Source organism: Xiphias gladius, chromosome 24, assembly GCF_016859285.1.
Source record: "Xiphias gladius isolate SHS-SW01 ecotype Sanya breed wild chromosome 24, ASM1685928v1, whole genome shotgun sequence".
NCBI classification, from domain to species: Eukaryota; Metazoa; Chordata; class Actinopteri; order Istiophoriformes; family Xiphiidae; genus Xiphias; species Xiphias gladius.
Window position 1 is genome coordinate 5,185,083 of NC_053423.1, and position 21,264 is coordinate 5,206,346.

The 21,264-nt window shown below is 38.8% G+C and overlaps 1 protein-coding gene across 7 annotated transcripts in view; it reads left to right on the plus strand.

The window, feature by feature from the left end:
* trappc9 (trafficking protein particle complex subunit 9) overlaps nucleotides 1-21,264 on the plus strand; it is a 206,214-nt gene that overhangs the window by 72,296 nt on the left and 112,654 nt on the right. For all 7 annotated transcript variants that reach the window (XM_040121713.1, XM_040121717.1, XM_040121715.1 and 4 more), the window contains one exon: nucleotides 317-435. In XM_040121713.1, the coding sequence (XP_039977647.1) occupies nucleotides 317-435 (119 nt within the window). The remainder of the gene's footprint in view (nucleotides 1-316; nucleotides 436-21,264) is intronic.

Sequence of the window (21,264 nt, forward strand, 5' to 3'; positions counted from 1 at the left end):
TGGCTTGCCAGCTGCGTATACTTCTACCCGGGATCAAAAGCAGCAAGTCTGGGCCTGTTTACCTGTTTCGTGGGGGTCATCAAGTAATTGTCAGGAACATGGTTCTGAGAGAAAGTGAGTACATAAAAAGTCGTTAAAGCATTAATCACAAAAAGTCTCCATGCGATGCATCACAGAATGTTGATATCTCAACAACACCCTCACAGTGCGAGACTGTTTGCTGGGATGCTCGGCCAGCCACTGTGTAATGATAGCCATGTCTCTGTACTTCGTTGTTTTTTTTTGCTGACTCTGTGATGCCACAATGTCTTTTCAGATGGGATCAGTGTGACAGGCCTGCCAATCTCCAGTCCGCTGCGCCAAGTCCTCAAACCCAGGCCCGAGACCAAGCCTGTCAGCAGTGAGTCTGGCAAAGCGGAGTACAGCCCTATTAAGGTGAAAAAACAAAAGCCTCTGTACACTGCATAAAAAACAAGCCTTACTGCTTTGCTCAGTCCTACATCAAGATGCATGCAGTGTTTTTTTTTTTTTTTCTGTTGTTTATGCTACCAGCCAGAAAGGCTGGTAGCATAAGTTTTGGGAAAATGCATTTTCAAACTGGTGCATTCTCACTGCTCCTTTTCTGCAGATAATGAATCTCTCAGGTTGGGATATTTAAGCCTCTCACTCTGTATATCTCTCCTCAAATCAAGAATGTGTACAGTGTGTCCAAGTCTTAGTTGAGTTGAGGTAAAACCATAGCATTATTTAACACCAAGCTAAAGCTTTTGGCATAAACTCAGAAAGAAGACTGAGTTTATTTGGCTGGTGTCTCTTTCCTTGGCCGCAGATGCACTCAGCTCCTTGAATCAGGGCTCAGAGCTCCAACATAGGCATAGAAATAAGAGGAAACTGTTCACAGGGATTTTGTGTGAAACTGCAAAGAGTGCAAAGGGGAAAAATAGATAGTGTGGCAAGAAAGGAAAAGAAGCAAAATGGAGAAAGGCAGAAGATGAGATGGCACTAGATTGAACCGATCAGCATGGGAGAAGGTTTTGTTGAGGTCTTGTGGATGACTGAAGGGTAGAAATGGGCGGGCTGACCAAGTCTACCTGCTGAGGGTCATCTGTGGCACAACAGCCATACCCCCTGCGAGTGAGGTGGCTGAATTGTCCTACGTTTTAAAAACCAGAGGAACCCCATCTCTTCTCTATGAATCATCAGGAGAGAAAACAACATTGATGTCTAATGTTCAGATGCGCGGCAAAACAAAGTCCACTTTTCTGACTTTCTTTCAGAAAGTTCAGAAAGATGATGACTAATGGTAGAGAAAGCACAGGAGGATGTTTCTTGTTCATGGTCAAAGAATCTTTAGTCAGTGACAACTAAGAAAATCTATTGCAGAAAGAGCAAAAATATATTAGCCTGATTATAACTTATGTAACTAAATAATAACATGATAGTTCTAATTAATTTGGGGCTGATAAAACACCTAAAACTTTTGCACGATAATTTATATGTATAAGTTTGCATGCTATCAAAATATACGAAGTATCATGTACCCTTTCCCATGATATAATCAGATAAAACACAATTTGTATTTGAACCCTTCTTAAAAAAACAAAACAATAAAATCTGAATTCATTTGAATTATAGTTGTGTTACTTGTGATGGTCTTGGTGTAAATAAATAGTGGTGTGATGCTTAGACTTCAAGGTTTTAAAATTGAGAAAAAGCAAGTCTGAATTACTTTGGGGTTTGGCCTTTTTGAATGAATTTTCTTTGAACAACTGGGGGTTGTGTCTGTAATGAGAGGAAGTCCAGATGAAGATAGTTGTTTTGAAGTTTCTATGAAAAAATGAAAAAGCAGTTGTTCTGTCAAGTCGTGCAAGATGGATATTGGATTGAATATTGGATGTATATTATGATGTAAAATAACACCTGTGGAATATCAGTCAAGCTTTATCCTTCACTGAACAACAAATCCAGTGAAAACTGAATTAAAGTTATTGATGATGAACATCTCCAAAACTAAAATAGTTTAGTTGTTTATTCATATAGGTAATTGATACTGAAGAACAACTCTGAAAAGAAACTCTGGAAAAGGATCGCCTTTTTGTATAATATCTGAACAAATTTATAAGTGTTTATCCTTGATAGATATAATATATTGTGCTTGCTGTAAAGACTGAATTCTGCTAATTGTCTCAGTGTGTATAGAGTAATGTATTTGTTTATGTTCCTACTTTACCGACTACAAATCCTCCTTACGCAGTACAGCAATATAGCATGTAAAATGCACAATTCATTTCCATTTGGATGTATTGCATAGCCTGTTAGAAATGCAGTATCTATGCAGGAAGGGGAAAAAGAACCAGCCATTGGTAAAGGCAAGCTGGGCATTTTAATCGGTAGACAGACTTATTAGAAGCAGAGTTTAACTGACAGCTCTGAGTTTTGTCACAGGATATGGTGTTGGGACCATGGTTAAAGTAAAGCCAATTACATAAGGACTCTTGTCTTCAGCCTTCAAGCATCTTGTAACAATGTAAGCTCTGTCTCCTTTCATTTTGTAGATGTACTGTTGGACATACAGTAGACACCAGGGTGATTCATTCACAGGTGGGCTCAACAAAAGCCTGTGCATTGATTTGCCTGTGTACTATAGTAAAGTTACAGTATTCTTTCCAGCTGCATGACTCATTGACCTCATGGGCTGTATTGTTTTCAACAGTTTGAGTCAAACCCACAGCGCCCAGCAAGCACTTGACGCATGTTGACTTAGAAGGGGTGGATGGGTGCGTACTTGTTTGACATAAATCCAAGCTAAGTTATTCAGTACATTAAGTTAGATGTTATTAGAGATAAAAACCACTTGGAAAAAGTTTGAACTGATATGAGGAAGGTTCTTTGGTCCATTGCCTGAAATTGAAAAAAAAATCTTTGGACGACATTGTAACTATAACTGGTGCATGTAGACCTGATGATGCGGGAAGACATCACCAAAACTGTCCAGTCAGTGACTTAGCTATCACTCTGTATGACTTGATGTTTACTTCTCTTTTGCGTGCAAACACGAACCTGATCAGAACTAATAGGCAACAACGTATCCTTTTTTTCCCTTAGTCTGAACTTACAAATAAGGTTGAAAGAGATGTAAAAGCATCCAGAGGGTGTGTAGGTCAGTGTGGGAACGCATGCATGAGACCAGAATTTGTGTCCTGTCACAGACTTGCATTTCATATTTGCCTTTATATTAACGGTAGCAAAATTTTTCCCTACTCTTAACCATACTGTCGATGTCATGCACAGATATTGTGCAAAACAAGAATTTTAAAACCTTTGGCATTTAACATAATCAGTGTTTTTACAGAATCCTCCCATATTGACATTCTTGTCTAGCGATATGGCTGTTCCTGGGAGGCTGCTTTGGCAATGGCCTTTCTTCTCTTACTTGTCTGTGTTTGCTCTGTATGTGTTGGTAGGCAGAGCAGCAGCAAAGCCAATGATAAAAAAAGTTTTTCACAATATGGAACCCTCATCCGAACTACCTTCATCTGCGGACAATATTCTGACCTTCTTGATTCAATTTTCAATTCGATTCAAACAGGAAGTGCTGATGTGTTGCTTGAAGACCTCTCTGTGAACTCTTCTATTCTACTCATTGCCACATTTTTTCAGCTATGTCTCTGCATATGTTAGATCACTTTTTTAAACAAGCATGCTGGTAGTGTTATGTGGATCTGGATTTGTCAGTTTGTGTGTGTGTATGATAGAATGAGAGAAAATTTATATTACCTGCTAATAACTGTTTTTGGCTGGGAGGATGGATGGACAGATGTACAGGAAATTGAAAAACTTCAAGCCAAACTGGCTGGGAGCAAAGCCGGGTGTTCCTTGCATATCTAAATCTTAGGTGGGCCAATTAAGTGTGAATTTGGCTGTTTTTGACCATCTAAACCAAAATAGGCTAATTTTTTCTGCTCAGTTTTCTTGTAAGTTTCTACCTGCCTTTTTTCTGTTTATAGTTTGTTCCCCTTGTTTTGTATATGTGATTGATGACTACCTACATGCTATTCTGGCACTCACATTTCTTGGCATGTATACTTGAGTTTGCAGACTATGAGTAAGTGCAATCAATCATGACTGATCAGTAATCATCACAGGAGGAGTCAACATGTTTATCTCACTGACCTTTCATCGCTCAGTCTTACCACCCATTTTTCAATCCTCCTACAAAATTGCAAATGCCTTTGGGCTTGAAAAATGTGTATGCTGTCAGGGTGGGATGGATCCACCGCAGGTGAAGAAGGTCTGGCTGCTCAGACGTGTTGGTTTTGCTGATTATTTACACATTTTCAATGATTCATCCCCCTAGGAGAGTGAGGGCACTTCCACAACTTGGTTTCTCTGACACTGTCAATTACTCCTCTCACCTCGTCCCTGTAGCTGTATGTCTCATTCCACCTGCCTGTCCTCAGTGGGAGCACGTCATCTCTTCAAGCTCTGTTCTGATTTGATAGTGTCTGCAAGGACTGCTGTGTCTTTGTTACATCTACAGTTTCTCCATGATAGTCCCCACTAGAGTATATGTGTATGTGACTGAAGGAGCAGCAGCTGCAGAGTTTTATTGGGATTTGGATCTCCAACTCCATGATGCTGAGGATCTATGTGATGGGCGATTTGAGTGACAGACTCGGAGTAAGAGGGGAAAAAAGGGGATACTGTAATCCCACTTATGTGATTGCCCATGAATCACTATAAAGCTGGCCAGTGTGCAGTCCTGCTCCTTCACTTAGCTTTCCTGTCAACCTATCTTCACTGGACAGATGTCAGTGAGGGCATTTCAAGAGAAGCTATGATACTGAAATAGGCAGGCCCCTCAGCGATTATCTTCAAAACACCAAATGTCTAGGGTGCTGCGAAGCTGCATCCAGTGCAATTTTACTTTCCTGTTCTTAATGCCATGTTATTGCAATAAAGAGATTGCTGTTATGATGTAGATGTATGTGTTCCTCTAAGGTAAAAAGTCAGAGAGCGGAGGCTGTCACTGTGCTTCCTCCTGCCAGCATATAAGGGGTCTTCTTTATGAGGTGCACCTCTTAACTCAGCCAAAAATTAAATGATATAGTCCCATTTCAGTTGGTCATTTGTCAGATATTACTGCAGCTGACACTGCAATGATATCTTCTAAACAGTGGCTCTCATTTGGGACGCTCAGAGTTCTTTCAGTTGGTTACTGTGTATCAGTGAAAAAACGGAGGAATAGGTGCTTTTGCTAGAAATTAGGGCTGGATGATAATTCATTATTATGGATTTAATTCATTAAAAAAAAAAAAAAATTTTCATTGAAATTTGAGTGATCATATTATTTTTTACAAACTTCTATGGTGAATATTTATAATTCAAAGCAAACTGTAATTAGAAACCACAGAAATGAGGTGTTCAAGTTTTTGTTGTACACATGAAGAATTTTGTCTGTTTGATATCTTTCTATATAATTTGGCACACATTTAGAGCAGAAATCAGTAGTTGATTAATCAATTTGTTCGTTTGTTTGTTTGTTGATTGACTTAAAATTAATTTCATAAATAATTTGGATAATCGGTGAATTGTTTAAGTGATTTATCAAGCAAAAATTGGTTTCAGTTTACTAAATGTAAAGATCTGCTCCTTTCTTTGTTTTATGCAGTATAATTGTAAATTGAATATCTTTGGACTTTAGAGTTTTGGTCAAACAAAGCCAGCATTTTGAAGACGTCACCTAGGTTCTGGGGAATTGTGATTGGAATTTTCAGTATTTTATGACATTCAAAAGACTAAATGACTAATCAGTTTATTTATTAAAATTATAGACAGATTGATGGGTAATGAAAATAATCAATTGTAGTAGCCCCATAGTTTTTGCCATATCAGGATACAGTATATATTTATAATGGAAAAATATTCTTATCAGTATGAAAATGATTTAAACCATATTATAAAGCCCTGCTAGACAGGCCTCTATAATAAATTTATTCATAAGAACAGTTAGGTATGTCACCACGTACAGTGTAGACAATTTAATGCTAAAGGTGTTTCTTTATGATTGCTCATGGTATGATGCTCATATCTACTGAAAACCTGCTGAAAAATCCATGACCTCACTTCCTGGGGTTTCACAAATGCACAAGTATGGACATAATTTTGATTGATCAAAGTCTACTGGGTTTAGATTTTTAAAGCTGAATTAGTTCTTTTTTTTTGACCACTTGGGGTTGGTGGAACAAGCAAACACAACACAACATCTGACATATTATATCCTTATTAAACTGCAAAATGTTAGCAAACAGTTGCCTATCTAAACATCCAGCAGACACAAATCAGAACGGGCGATTTATATGGAGTTGGGTGTCTGATCACCTGGAGAATAGAAGTCAAATATTCACTCTCTCTTCTGCTCTGTTTTGGTCTCCATCTTCTCTTAATGGAAATATCTGTATCTGTAGCTGCTAAAGATGTCTGTTTAGTGCTGGGCAGGTAGCATACAGTGGATTTTGGGTGTACTAGGGTTTTTTCGTTAAAAGCCCACTGCCTGCTGCTAAGGGAAACAGGGCTGATGAGAGCAGAGTTTGCAGGCAGGGAAACCAATGTAGTAACCAACAATTACCCAAAAGAGGCTTAAAAACCAGAAGAGCTGAGAGAAACTACTATGGTGATAACTCTTGCCTCAATGTGATGCGACTGATGTTTTTTGTTATCTTTTTGTGTTGGATAATACAACACAAAGTTGCGGCGTCATAATTTGAACAAGGTTGTATTTGTTTTTAGATTCCTGGTAAACATATATCACTCTATATATGCCAAGATGTTAACCTTAAACATGGTGGCGACGAAGAAAATTGGATCACACTTTACAAAAGCTGATGTAAGCATTTTCAGAATTGAAGAGTTTGTCTGTGGCTGTGTGCAGTGAGAAAGAATCAGGCCTCCAGACAAGACAAGCTGCCACACACACACACACACACACACACACACACACACACACTGTGTCAGGGTGGAGTGTAGTTGGGGGGTTGTTGGGGTGGCAGAGCTTCTCCAGGGCTAATCAAATCCAGTGGAGACAGGGGCAGAGTCGGCTGCCTGCCTGCCAGCCAGCCAGCCTTCTATTTTTAGAAGCCCAGCCCTGCCGATGGCAGTTCAGCTCTCTTCACAGATACAGATCCCAGCTCGTGATACAGATATTTATAACTGCCACAGCTGTCTGCTCAAGTGTGAAACTCCAGCTGAACAACCAAATGATTTTCTTTTTCTTGGCTCAGGATTAAAACTGTTACTTCTTTTCTCCATCTTTTGGCTTTTTCACCACCAACTTTATGTTGAGTTTTAACTTTGAATGAGTATCAGTTATGAAGGCTGATCTTCACTGATTGAGCTGCTGATACGGTGCCTTTAGAGGAAGTGGCTGGGGTTATTTTCAGCTGCACAGAATTTCTGAAGTATCAGTGCTCCTGTTCATTTTTGTTATAGCCATCAGTTATGAACACTTGCAGTACTGACAATGTTGATTGGACGATTTTACAAGGATGTCTTATATTGTTTACCTATTTAATGCTAATATATCTTAGTTCATTCCTGAGCAACTTTACATGCACATTAGTATCCTGATAGGTCAAACTGCTGATTTTGCAGATTTTGCACATAATCAACATATAATGTTTTTACATGGAAGATAGGTTTACCTGGCTAATCATATCCCTTTCTAAATGATTTTAGCATAATCCAGGTTTCTGATTGCATATTTCTACCCCACTGCAGGCATATCTTATCTGTACCCACTGAGTTACCTCAGCAGTTCAGGTTGAGCCGACTTTTGTTTTTGGCCATTTTGTACTGGATTTGGCTTCTCTGGCTTAATTCTGTCAGTATCCCCATCAGCATCGGACAATGAGAGCGACAAATCATAAAACTGATATCTGGTGTCAGCCTTTTACTTTTATTTCAGCATACACAGTAGATCATCATTACATTCTTTTCATTATACCGTGACATTCCAGGAGTGTGTATCTTGTTCCCACAACCTCTGCTTGACTTAGAGCTCCATCCCATCATGAACTCTTCATATTTTTAACTAAGCTGAATATTGTGGTTAAAAATTGAGCTTTGTGTGTGTTTCTTTTTGTCTTGACTTGTGATGGACTTTCAGATACATTCTATCACCAACCTGCAGAGGATAAGCAGATATACAAATTCGATGGCTAGATGAAAGATTCATCCCTACTGAGATAAAAATCTTTTACACCTAAAGAACGTGTCTTTGGGAGTTTGAGTTTTTGGAACTCCTAGACTGATCAATAGATTCCAAAAACACATTCTCGTACATTAATAACATTATTCTTTCTATGTCGATGAAACATAAAATGTGCACAGTGCAGTCAAGTGTAGCTGCTAGCTCTGCTGTAGAGGAGGAGGCATCTACATCACCTTCAGTAAAGGCAAACAAGTATTTTTGATTGTATAATCTCCCGGGGGAAACGGTAGTTTTTGCATTGTTACTATTGGGCACTTTATGGTAAGACCACATTGATTTTTGTTTTCCTTTTTTAGAAATACTTAAATATAAGAGAGCAAAACAAAATTTACACTTACATGTAATGATGTTCATAATTCTATGTGCATTCTTACAATACTTACATATTTTATTGTGAGAGAGAAAAAAAACGGAAAAAGTACTGGATAAACAAAAATGGTATAGAATGAATAAAATAACGTAAAAATTAGTCTTATATAATTTTATTAACAAAACATATTTTTACAAGAGGAAGTAGATGTGGAGTGATGAAGTAAAGATTCTGTTTTGAGAAGTAACAGCTATAATGAGTTTTATGTTAAATTGGTGCCTTAAATGATTATTTAATATAGTTGGTTAATATTTCAGTTTTTCCTTCTTTTCTTCTTTTCTGTATGTGGACACCCTTGTTTGTACTTTCCCCACAAATTTATTTTCAGTTGCTTTTAATCCTTTGCAATATAAAACACAACATAGTTAAGCTAACTTGTCAGAATAAAAGTCACTATGATTTTACTTACTGGCAGTAACTAATAAAGCAGAGAAAAGAGTGTGTAAGCATATATTTTTACTGGCAGATGAATATTTACATCTGTACAGAAAAAACTGGCAGCAGCTTGGGGGAATGGAGAATCAATCTTGAGTGGAGGACTGATCTTCAATCAAATCATGACCCCAAGAATCAAATCTGAAATTTGATATGTCAAACTGGTTTATGACGCATCTTCAGAAACAGCTACTGAGTGTGAAAGTAGCTTTAGCCATGTTTATATACACCAGTCAGTGACAATATTACAACCAATTATTGGTTTTAATTTTCTGGCTGAATGGAATGAACTCTAGCATGTTTGAATGTATAATTACATACATAACGATTGGTCTTTTATTTCCACCGTAGATCAGACATAGGGTGAAAATATGGATCAACCCCCACTTTGTTGGACCTTGTGTTGTGGGTGTTGCTTATTAGGTCTGCTATTGATGCCAAAGCTCACTTTGGCTGTAAACAAGTCAGTACTGTTTTATTGGTGTTTTTATTCAGCTTTGACTCCAGATAGATAAAGGGAGAGAGCGACAATTGTGGATACAAGCAATAAATCAGTCAACCTATGATTAGGCTTCAAGTTAAGGATGCACTGATCCGATACTGATATTGGATATTGGTCTGATACTGACTCCGTATCGGTGATTGGTGACAATAGGGCCGATCTATGGGGCCGATCTATGGGGCCGATCTATTCAATTCAATTCTATTTTATTCTCTGTTTATGTCTACATGCACATACTACTTCATGCACCAGCAGTGCGCCAGTAGACACGGATATTTGGTAGAAGGAGAGCTAACTTAGCATGGAGGCAGCTAAAAATGGAGGGTCAACAGTCACGAGGTACTTCATGCTTGCTACGCCAACAAGTTCTACGGCTACTTGGAATATCTGCAAAGCTAGAGTTTTTAGGGGTGGTAGTAGCACAGCAAATTATAACAAATAATAAAAAAACTACCTCAATCAAGCACCTCCAGAAGCATCATATTTCCAAATTTTAGGAGGAATGAAGTGATGAGGGAAGAGAGCTGAACAACAAATGGACTAAATATCCTATCCAGCATGCATCTATCTCTCAATCTCTGTCTATTTTTAGATTATTGCATTAGGTCTTGAAATGTTTTTTTTGCTCCAAGTGTCTTTGCCTGGAGGTGTCTGTGAAGAGGAGAGATGGGGAATGTCTAATTAAGAGTAATCAAAAGGCATAATCATCATCAGGAAGGCCCCTCCTCACAGACACAGAAAACCAACTCCCCTAGCATTGCCATAGTCGCTGGCTGTTTGCCAACATTTTTATTCCTACAAGCCGTTTAATCTCTGAGTGCTTAATTTACCTGTATGCAGTACACAATCCTCTCTGATTGGGGTTTGAAGTTACAGCTGCAAACCAAACCTGTGCCCCTTCCGCATTCATTTTTTCAGTTTATCTGTATATGGCTACCTGTTGTCTTCAGGCTACAACAACATGAAGCACATCTCCCTCGTGCCTCTGTGATAGATTACAGGAGGAAACACTAGGAGAAATAGGAAGATGGATGGGGTTTTCGGGTGGAGGATGTGTAACTGAGAAGCAGATTCTGATATTGAAACCCACGAGGATTGGTGGACGTCTTTTGTTATTTTTTTTTTTTTTAGTTTTTTGTTCGTTGCCTCCATGGATACTGCATCTGCATCCATCCCTATCACCATTTTATTCCTATCGGCAGAATTGCAGCAAGGCCTGCTACTGCCTCTTCCCTGCCCCAGGTTGTAGTTCGATAAGCCATAATAATGTAATTATGTGCGCCATTCTTTCTCAAGCAGGGTTGTCATTACCCTCACGATAATAGGGTGTATAATTCACTCCATTTTATTCTGCAGAAATCCCATGAATTAGTGATATGATTTGCATGTGAGGGTTTTATTTTGCTTCTGATTTTTTTGCCTTGTGATTAGAATTTCCAGTAGGAGTTGGCTGCTGGGTATCTGAAACTCATCCAAATAAACCTTTAAGATTTGTTCATATGAGGAATGTTAATATTTGAGTAAATTGTGAAAAGGCGTACTTGATTTCCTGTGAGAGTCAGCAAACCTGCAAGCCCACTTTGCAGTTATAGCGTTGGCAGAATGTGCTTTATAGCATACTGTTAGACTGTTGCAACAGGCAGGGGGCACCTCATCCTGCCACAAACACCAACTCTCATTTAGAATTTAGCTCCCGTCTCCTGGATATGCTCATATATAAGACACAGAAAACACAAGTCAGTTCTGTACATCTTGTCCCTGATGACCTATCGCTGCTCTGTCAGTGTTAACACTGTGATGTGGCACCACAGGCCTCCGGTGTCTAACTGATGGCCAAATGATCTGGTCCATTAAGACCCTAACCCTAGGGATAACTGAGTTTTTGTATTCGCCTTCCTAATTACCGTTCATGTAAAATGCACAACTTTGTCTGAGCTCCCAGGCAGCTTTTTATGAGCTACAGCAAGACAGGCCGATTGGGAGAGCAACATTTGGTCGACTGGTTTGCCTCGTGGCTCTTTAGACTTCAGTGAGATCTCTTTAGAGGGCTGTCCCCGTTCAAAAAAAGTATTGAAATATAAACTTTGGCTTTTGAATTATTGTGTATATATTATGTAATTTAATAACTCTGCATATTTTATGTTTTCATTTTAAAACTTAAGGTGAGTCTGAACTTTTCAAGGAAAGAAGCTACTCTAGTTTGAGGAGGGTGAAAAATGTCAGTATATATTTATAGAAAGTCATTATATTTGTGGAAATCAAAGTAGCTGCTGGCAGGCTTCAATGAACTTACTACATACGTACATTTAATACCCATACATTAAACTCACGTCTGTCTATTGAAATGATTATGTTTATAGTTGATAGACAGTCCTAAGGTCAAAGGTTTACAACAGTTAAAAACGAAATTGGCATGTTTTCCCAGGAAAGCCACAAAATGACCTGCATTTGGCTTTGATTGCTGCATTGAGCACAGGCTCCCCTCTCTTGCAAATACAGATTCAGAAAAAAGCTTAAGTCCTTGTTTTCGTGAGACTGTCCTCCCATAAAAAACACCCCATAGGTTGTTTGTGCAAGTGGCCTACGACCCATAGTTAGGTTTTATTGGTAAGCTGCATTCAGCGGTAGTGTCAGACAACATCAGTCCTTTCAGCAACCCTGACCCCAGCAACATTAGATATTTATGAGTGATGTAATTACTAATGGCCATGGTAATTATGATGGGAGCAAAGGAGGAAGTCAGGTGGCGTTCTATAACAAGGAAGTCCTTGTAGGATGCAGGTTCGGGCTAGATGGATGGGTCGACAATACATTGGACTGCAACATGGGAGATGGTTGCTCATTTCCCATTTCAAACCAACAGTCACCAAGACCGTTCTAAAACCTCAACCACGTGTTTATCATTGTAAACATGACGACAACAGCCCTTTGACCTTAATGATTTACGGACTTCAACCCAAAACATGATCTGTCCCTAAACCTCACCAAGTTCTTTATGTGACTAAACCCAACTAAAACTTTACCATACCATTGTCAAAACATAAAAGGGTTGTTTTTTTTTCTTCAACAGTGATTTTTTTTAACAGGTTGTCCCGCTGCCTACACTGGTAATTAGAGCTGAAACAATTAATCGATTAGTTGACTGACCAAAAATTAATCTACTTTGATGAAGATTATAACAACTACAAGCAAAATGCCAAACATTCTCTGATTCTAGCTTGTCCCTTGGCTTTGGATCTGCTGCTTTTCTGTGTAATTTCGATAGCTTTAGACTTTCTCTGTAGACTATATTTTAGACTCTATGACTGTACTGTATATAGACTGTTGTTGGGACACAACAAGCAATTTGAATTTGTCACCTTGGGCTCTGGTAAATAGTGACAGACATTTTCACAGTTAACTGATGTTTTATAGATTACTTGATTAATCAATGGGATAAGCAATACATTAATCAATAATTAAAGTAATCCTTAGTTGCAACCATATTGGAAATAAATTGATATATTGTACAATTTTATCTTTGCTCACTTGAATTCTCTGAATGTAATTTAATATTGGCGACAAGCATCTTAATAATACTGAACGTAGTTTTGCATCAAACCAACCAAGCCATAATATGGCTTGATAACTACAGTATTATCATTTATTTCTGAATTAGTATCCTACCTAATATATCATTATGTAGACAAACACCGTTTTATACACAGGATAATTCAGAAACAGTGTGCACACATAACTACAGCAGATACTGTAGGCCAGAGTGTACAGCACTGTATTTCTCCAAAATACAGCAGCTCTTTACTGTACAGTATACATTTTGGGATATAATTGTTTAACCTTATTTTTTTCTTCCAAATGAATGGTTTAGATTATGAAGTTAAACCTAAATTGCTTAAAAACCTGCCAGATCCCCTGTATTTGTCAAATAGACTTTGTTGTAAAGTAACATTTGGCAGTGTCATTTTGTCCCCAAATCTCATTATTAAGGCTGGTAAAAGTATTATGTTGTTGGTGGGGTATATGATAATATAGTATTAATGAACAAGGACAATGTCATAGGCTTTTCATTTTTTATTTTAAGTTAAACTGTTGTTCGAACGTGAAAAACATTCTAGATTCAATCTGCAATGATCTGCCCAAATTCATAATTCAGAGTATGAAGTGCAAAAGGCCTTGCATTGCACTTCAGTGGGGGTGTTCAAAAAATGCACTTTGAACTGTTGCATGCCCTGTTGCCCTCCATTAATTGGCAATTGTTTTTCTTCTTATTAATGCAAAATGGAAGAAACTAGTGGATAATCATGACACCAAAAAACCTGAGAAAAAGGTGGAGGCATTTTGGATTTAAAACTATAGATGGCAAAATTGGTAAAAATAAGGCTGTTGGCAAATTGTGTGAATTGTCTTCAATGTAACTTGATATAAAAACAATAACATCCCTATTATGCAAAGGTAAAGTCACTAGGCAAAATGTACACTATAGATGGAAAAATGTGTGTGTGTGTGTGTGTGTGTGTGTGTGTGTGTGTGTGTGTTTTTGTAAATTTTTTAATAGTGCGCAGATTAGAAATGAAAAACGAACCGTTATGTTCTCTATACCCGTCCAAAAATATCAAGGAACAACAAGATCTAGAGTGATCGAGTAAATGAGCCTTAGTGTAAAATTCTGTTTCACCCCCAGAAGATCATGATGAAGTTCTGTTTGTTGGCTTGTGTGTGTGTGTGTGTGTGTGTGTGTGTGTGTGTGTTTGTGTGTGTGTGTGTGTGTGTGTGTGTGTGTGTGTGTGTGTGTGTGTGTGTGTGTGTTTGTGTGTGCGTGTATGTCAGGAATTGCTGGTGTATGCAAGCCTGGTGGGTGAAATTAGTAGAGAATCAAGCATTTCATCATGCTTACTGGACTTGAATCCATGTGTGAAATCCAGTGAGCCAGGCCAAGCGTGGCTCCATATGCTGTCGAGCTAGATGACTGAAGCGGTGTCGATCGGATCACCTTCAGCTGCACAGCCACCCTCAACAGGATGTTTATATACCACCATGCTTCACCATCCGCCACAGCTGCTTTTTCATTTGACAGGTCATTGTTGGTGATTTGTGTGTGTATATCTAAGTGTAGTCATAAATATGTGTGTATTTGTGAAAATGTCTGCTGAAGCATCACCATGCAATTTATCATTTTTTCAGGCTTTGGAGCTTCTGGCTTTCAGCTCTGCTTGTCCCATCTCTGATGCTGGCTTCACATCTCCATGCTTGACTGGCTGTTGATATTCTATAAGAACAGCAGCGGGGGTCAGGGTTGAAGTAAGGCTTTTCCCTGTAGTCCCTCCAGTTGTTAAATGGTGTGACACCTGCACAGGACCACGGAGTTACATAAAAGAGAAGTTGTTTCGCGTCTGAGGCACCCATGGGTCCTCTGTTTACCTCTGATCACACGTGAACCGAGAAAAAACTACATGTGTGTGTCTGTGTGTGTGAGATGCAGTCTTCATCTTGAACAGATGCCACTCTCCCTTGACAAAATTTAGTGCGGCTGTTCATCTTCTTTCCTTCCCCTTCATGACTCACAACCTATAATCAGATTGAACCACTTGTAAGTGAATTAGTCAACACTCGGAAAGGAAATCAAATTACTCTCGATGTAAATGGTTCTTTTATTGTGAGAATTCACAGGAAGTACTTATATTCATGAAGCAGACACACCTGGGTTTCCATTGTATGTGTCACTGCCCACTTATCAACCACCAAACGCTATTAACATTAGCTATGGTTTAGGATATCTCCTAGATTAAAGGCCCTAATTCTGAAATTTGAAAATTGATCACTTTACAACCAGTTTAAAAAGTCGCTTGGCAATAGAATCCTCACACAGATGGTAGACAGCAGAGAGAAGACACGTACAGTATACAGTACATGTCCTGATCATCACAACAATAGCTATACAATACCTATTTCCATATTATATATGTTCCCTTCACATTACAGCAAACCTCACTGATCTTCTGATCTCACTCTTGGCAAGGAAGCAAAATTAGCCAAACTTCCCAAGTTGTCTAACTTTTCCTTTAAGTTGCTGCAGGCTGTGTTCCCACATAGTGTACTGTATTTCCCCCAAATCCCTAAGAAAAGGGAGGACACCTGCAACATACCGCTAAAGCCATTAAAGCCACTAAAGGATTATTATGACTATGGGCCCTGGACACAAACCTGCCACAGGCCCTCAACCACACACACATACACACATTCGCTGCTCGTTCCTTCTCCAAGTCCACAGTGGCCAAGAAACAGCATGTATTACTTTGAAATTATAATCGGTATTTTGATATGTAACATTGTTACATATGCTATTATTCATCTCAAAACAGAACACCAACCTAAAAAATGTAAATAAAACAACCTACAACTAACCATGAGAGGACACATAAATGAGAACCAAAGTACACAGCCACAGCTATGAACACACAGCAAAACACAAAACAAAACGGCAGTGAAACCTAAACCACCGGCTTTCCTCTGGTCTTCCGTGAAGAGAAGTCATTGATCAAGTTTTCAAAGTTCAACTTCCGGATGAGCTCATATTCAGTGGCCACGAGTGACAGAAAATTCAGGTGTCTCTGTTTCATCCTTGCCCTCAGTTTGTTTTTAATCCTTGACATGCGTGGAAAAGAGTGTTTTTCCTTGCAGTTACCGAGAGGAGGCAACCGTGGAAATATCCACAAAAATCTACCCCAACGCAGGATCCATTACAATCTTACACCAGGAGTTGTCTTCTCCTTCTCCTTCTGATGCACTGTACTTTTGAACAGGTTCATTTTCGGCCTCTTTCGCTGTATCTGTTTCTGTCACAGGTGTTGTGAACGGGGTTAAGCAACCTCTGTCTGAGCCTGAGCTGGTAGTGCTAGCATTAGCATCCACCGTGGGCTCTGCAGGAGGCAGTGCTGCTCCATTGGCACAAAACTTCCCCTTGTCATCTCCCTGTGAGGTTGTCCACAACGAGGCAGTATTGTAGTGCCACTGCTACCATTCTGTTTTTAAGATTATGCTTCGTTGACTTTGCCAATTTATTTCCCCTTTTAATCACTTTTTAAGGACAGTTCTGTTATGTGCTTTTTTACTAATTACCTCAGTGGTTAAAAAACAAAAAACAAAAACAAAGAAAATACACACAGGCAAAGCTACCGAAAAAAGTAGCCTAATGACACCTTTGGCTGTCTCTAAATGCCCCTCCCCTACCAAATTTTGTGTGATCTTCTGTTGAGTTCTGTGTAATATTTAGACATAGTAGGACGAATCTTTTGTGGCAGGAAAGTTTGGATCGGATATTGACAGCCTTCTCTGCATCTACTGAACAAAAAAAAACACGTCCCCTTTTTGAACTAATAGCAGCACCAACCAACAGCAGGATGTGATATAGCCTGCAAAATGTCACAGTTTCATTTTATGTTACTTATTATATATATATTTATATTATATATATATTTTTTTTTAATCCAGAATGGCTCTATTCACTTTGCTTTATGAAATTTGCTGTTTAATGTAGATATATAAGTTGCAAATAATTTTTTTTAACACTGCTCAACTTCACTTACTTCCAACACTGTGCAATAATGCAATGGAATAAAGGGGGGCTTCACCTCGTTTTACATAAAAAATTCTGTTTCAATAGTCAGAGAGTACTGCTCAACCTTTGCAATGTCATCTTTGGCTCTTGAGTAGCTGTCTAAAGTCAGAAAAAAAAAGTTGGATATTACAAATTTTTAACGGAACCCTGCGTTACAAAGTGGGGTCATGGTTTTTTAAAGATGTGTGGAATTATGAGACAAGGGAGGTTCAACAAAAGATTATATTGAACTGCATTATGGAAAGTGTAGGATTCAGTTTTTTTTGGGCTTGACCTACACTTGACAGTCACAGTCAGGATGTCTCAGCCTCTGCTGCTTTGATTTCGACCTTTTTTTTTAAATTTTTTGTAATACACCCAACTTCATGGAGTGCCTTCCTAAATTGCTGGAGTACCTCTTAAAGAATAGGTTCCAGCATTTTAGGAGAGCACAACTGTAATGTAATGTATGTACAGCTGGCATACCCTCATCGTAATAAAGTATAATTAAGTATTGGAAATGGATGAGGCTTTATATGACATACCCCGATGAGCTCATCAGTGTATTATCTATCATTATGTAGCCAATAATTTGTGCTGAAAAATGCCTTGATGAACCTAATACAGGTTCTAAGGTTGAGGTGGTCATCATGAAGTAATAGAACAATAATATGGCTTCTACAGTTGCTCTTTAAACTTGAAAATCAGGTTTTACAGCATTTGTGGTAAAAAAAAATATCTTGTGATAATTAGCTTGTAGCTATGTCTTTCATTGATTAGCAGTTGGAAATACAAAGTGCAGGGATGAGATACAGTTGGCTGGTTTCTGATCCCCTGAAAACAGATGCAATCAAGTCCTACTGGTTTCTTTTAAGAGCAATAGTATATCTACGTTGTGAGTTGTAACTCCTTGTTCATAAAACTTTGGCATATCAGTTTTGCCAAAGGTAAAAGGGAAGGTGAGAGGGAAGCATGATAAAAGAAGCAGACAACAGCCATTTATGTCACTCATTGCAAGCACCTGCATGGATGGAACTGATGTCTGCAGATCAGTCTGGAGAGTCTAATAATGTCAACTTTGCATATTGTTGGTTAAGATATTCATCACATATCAATCACATTTTTAATGGCAATTAACTGATTGAGTATTCGTTATTGCCATCCAGAGTTTGAAGTGTATGCAAAGGTTGCTCATCAGTATTCAAATAGGATTATATGATGAGGTTATGCCAAGTCCATGATATGGGAGAGCTCTGACGACCCTGCTGTAGCCAACCAGAGAGGCGTGGTTTTAAATATTTACACAAGCTGCACGCTGCTGTTTCCCCGGTAACCTGGTATTGTTGGATGAGGATGCAGAGTGAGAAAGGATTTGTGGAAATGGGCAGTCCTGAATGGATTCAGTGAGGTATAGAGGAGAGAGACGTTTTAAGTGGGTTATGATTTTTTGTAGAACTGTGTGAACTGTGTGTCCCATGTGTCCCGAGGATGTCAGCGTCTCCAGCACTCCTGTTGATTTGCACTGCAGAAACTAAGAAACTGTGTGGAATAATGAATCATAACCAGCAAGTGTGATGTGCACAAGAGCACAGAAGTTGGTGTGGTGATGCCTGGTAGGCATTCTTTTGCTGTTTAGATGTATCTACCCCTGGAGAATGTAAAACGAAATTAAAACAGACCAGCACAACATGAATAAATGTTGCTTTATTTTTTTGCTGGGATTTTAGAGAGGTTAATGTACTTTAATTAGTAGGAGAAACCTACTAACTAAAGTGTAGAAAATATCACATGCACAGTGTGTAGGTCTTTATTGATGTGGTCCAGATGGACCAGATGGGCAGCAGACTGTGCAAACCACGGTCAGTCTGGACGCCAAAACTGTAGTGCATACAGTAAGTGAGGGGAAAAAACCTACTATTTGTCCGTGGCTATACATCATATGGCCAAGCCACACAAGCTTCAGGTAGATTTGTTATCTTCCATATATTTTTTTTATTGAATATGTCAGTTTTCATTAGAAATCATATGGATTTGTTGATACTGTACCATAACCAGCACTTCCAGTTGGAACATTTTTGTTTACACAACTTTAAAGTACATACACATGATTCAATTTAAGATCTACCTCATCTCTAATTTAATAAATAAGGGTCAATCATTTGTTCCAAAAGCAGTGTAGTGGTGATTAGGATTGTTAGTACTTAAGTACTGGATACTACTTATCGAATCAACAATTACGAAAGGCTTTACTAAAAAAAAACAAGAAATATCAAATGTAACAGTGATTTAAAAAAAAAAAAAAGGAAATGATAAGAACAAGGTGAGGGGAAAAAAGGGACTAAAAAAAGTGTGTCTTAGAATATATATCTGAACTCAAAACGTCCAGTTGTGTTGGGTTTGTCTTTTAGTCATAGCTATGGTTGTGGCCAGGAGTGCAGCGTGTTCGAAGGTTTCAGTTGTAGATCTGTCAGCAGTAATTATTCCTTAGAGGGGCTCTCTCCTATCTAATAGTCAAATTAAATTTAGATATCCTGTCACACACAAAACAAGAACAAGAGATAAAATGTTTCATGTCTGAAAAATATGAAACAGCGGCAGATCGCACACCTCAAATCAGGCACTTTTAATCATAAGCAACGAGATCTTTTCATTTAGAAACAAATGTGCCTACAGGTGGCAAGACCTCTGACTAGCACCTTGCTAATTTCCACTTCTTTGGATTTAATGTGGTGATAGCTGAGACTTTGTGCCATTTTTGTCATCTTATTTTAATGGCAAAAATGTCAATAACTACAAGTTATAACTCTCATTGTTGGCCCGCCTCTGAAGTAACATTCTGAACATGAGACACTGAAAACACTCTTTCGAAACATTGAATATTAATAACAGTACAAATGGTAAATATGTTTAAGTGTTTACCATTGACATTGCTGACTTTAAGACATTATAATTAAAGCTCAGTATCCACTAAAGGGTTTTTGGGGCTGAAAGGACAATTAGTAACATAATTAGTAACATCACTAATGCCTCAGGTTGCTGTCCTCCTCCCTGCATTTTTCACAGTGACTATCAGATTACCTGTCTGATTCAGCTAAGTACAGCTGCTGGAGGGAATTTATATCATATCTCTCTGCACATTTTGTGGCAATATTTTCACTACCCTCCACCTTCTATAATAATTTGAGCTTGACATCCCAAAACCACCTTCGTCACAGAATCCTCATAGTTAGGCAGGTAGCTCACCCACTCTTTAAAATGCCTCCCATCCTAATTGCCACATCAGAGGCAAAGCCTAACTGTGAGGGGGTGCAGAGCGTGACATTATAAACGCTGTGGGCAGAAATGTCAGGACCATCATTAAATGGAACAGCTCGGGGCCGTTGCAGATAGGCTTTTGGTTTTGGGGTGGTTTTGGAGCTGGTGAAGTGCTATGCAAACTTCTGTGCTCCACTAGGTCCTCTCCCTTTAAAAAAAAACTTCCTTTTCCCTGTCAGCGGTGTCAGCTATTTTGGTCTGCATGCAGCCTGGTTGTTACTGAGCAGTTTTAGATGCTGTAACCCCCATCAGCTGTCAAATCAACACTGACTTGTTCACAGCGTCCTCGCTACTCATCATCCACCGATTATTGCATAGTCATTACACCGTGGGACCGATAGAGAACATATTCGCTCTTATCGGCCCTCCTGCCCTCCTCTCTCATGAATCATAAATTGCCAACAAGCACAGCAGAAACATGATAATGTCAAGCTGTCTCAAGGACACACATACCATGAAAGTGTCTCTTCGAAGCAAAAAGACAGACAGACAGACATCTAAAATAGGGTTGATCGTCTGCATTGCTAAGCTTTGTGTAAAAGGCAGTAGAATGACCTGATTCTCCTATATTGTTGCAAGCATATTGCACCAAGTTTGAACCTTTTAGAGGCCATCAGAACAAGACAGCAAGTAATGAACAGGAATACAGGGGAAAATGCTGGACTGCCGTTTCTCCCACTTATCTGTGGAGACAGCAGACAACTTAGTCCTGCTCAGTACTTGATTTTTCACTACCACAGCTAGATGTGAAGCTGTCTTCAGGGTCCTGTTTAAATTCT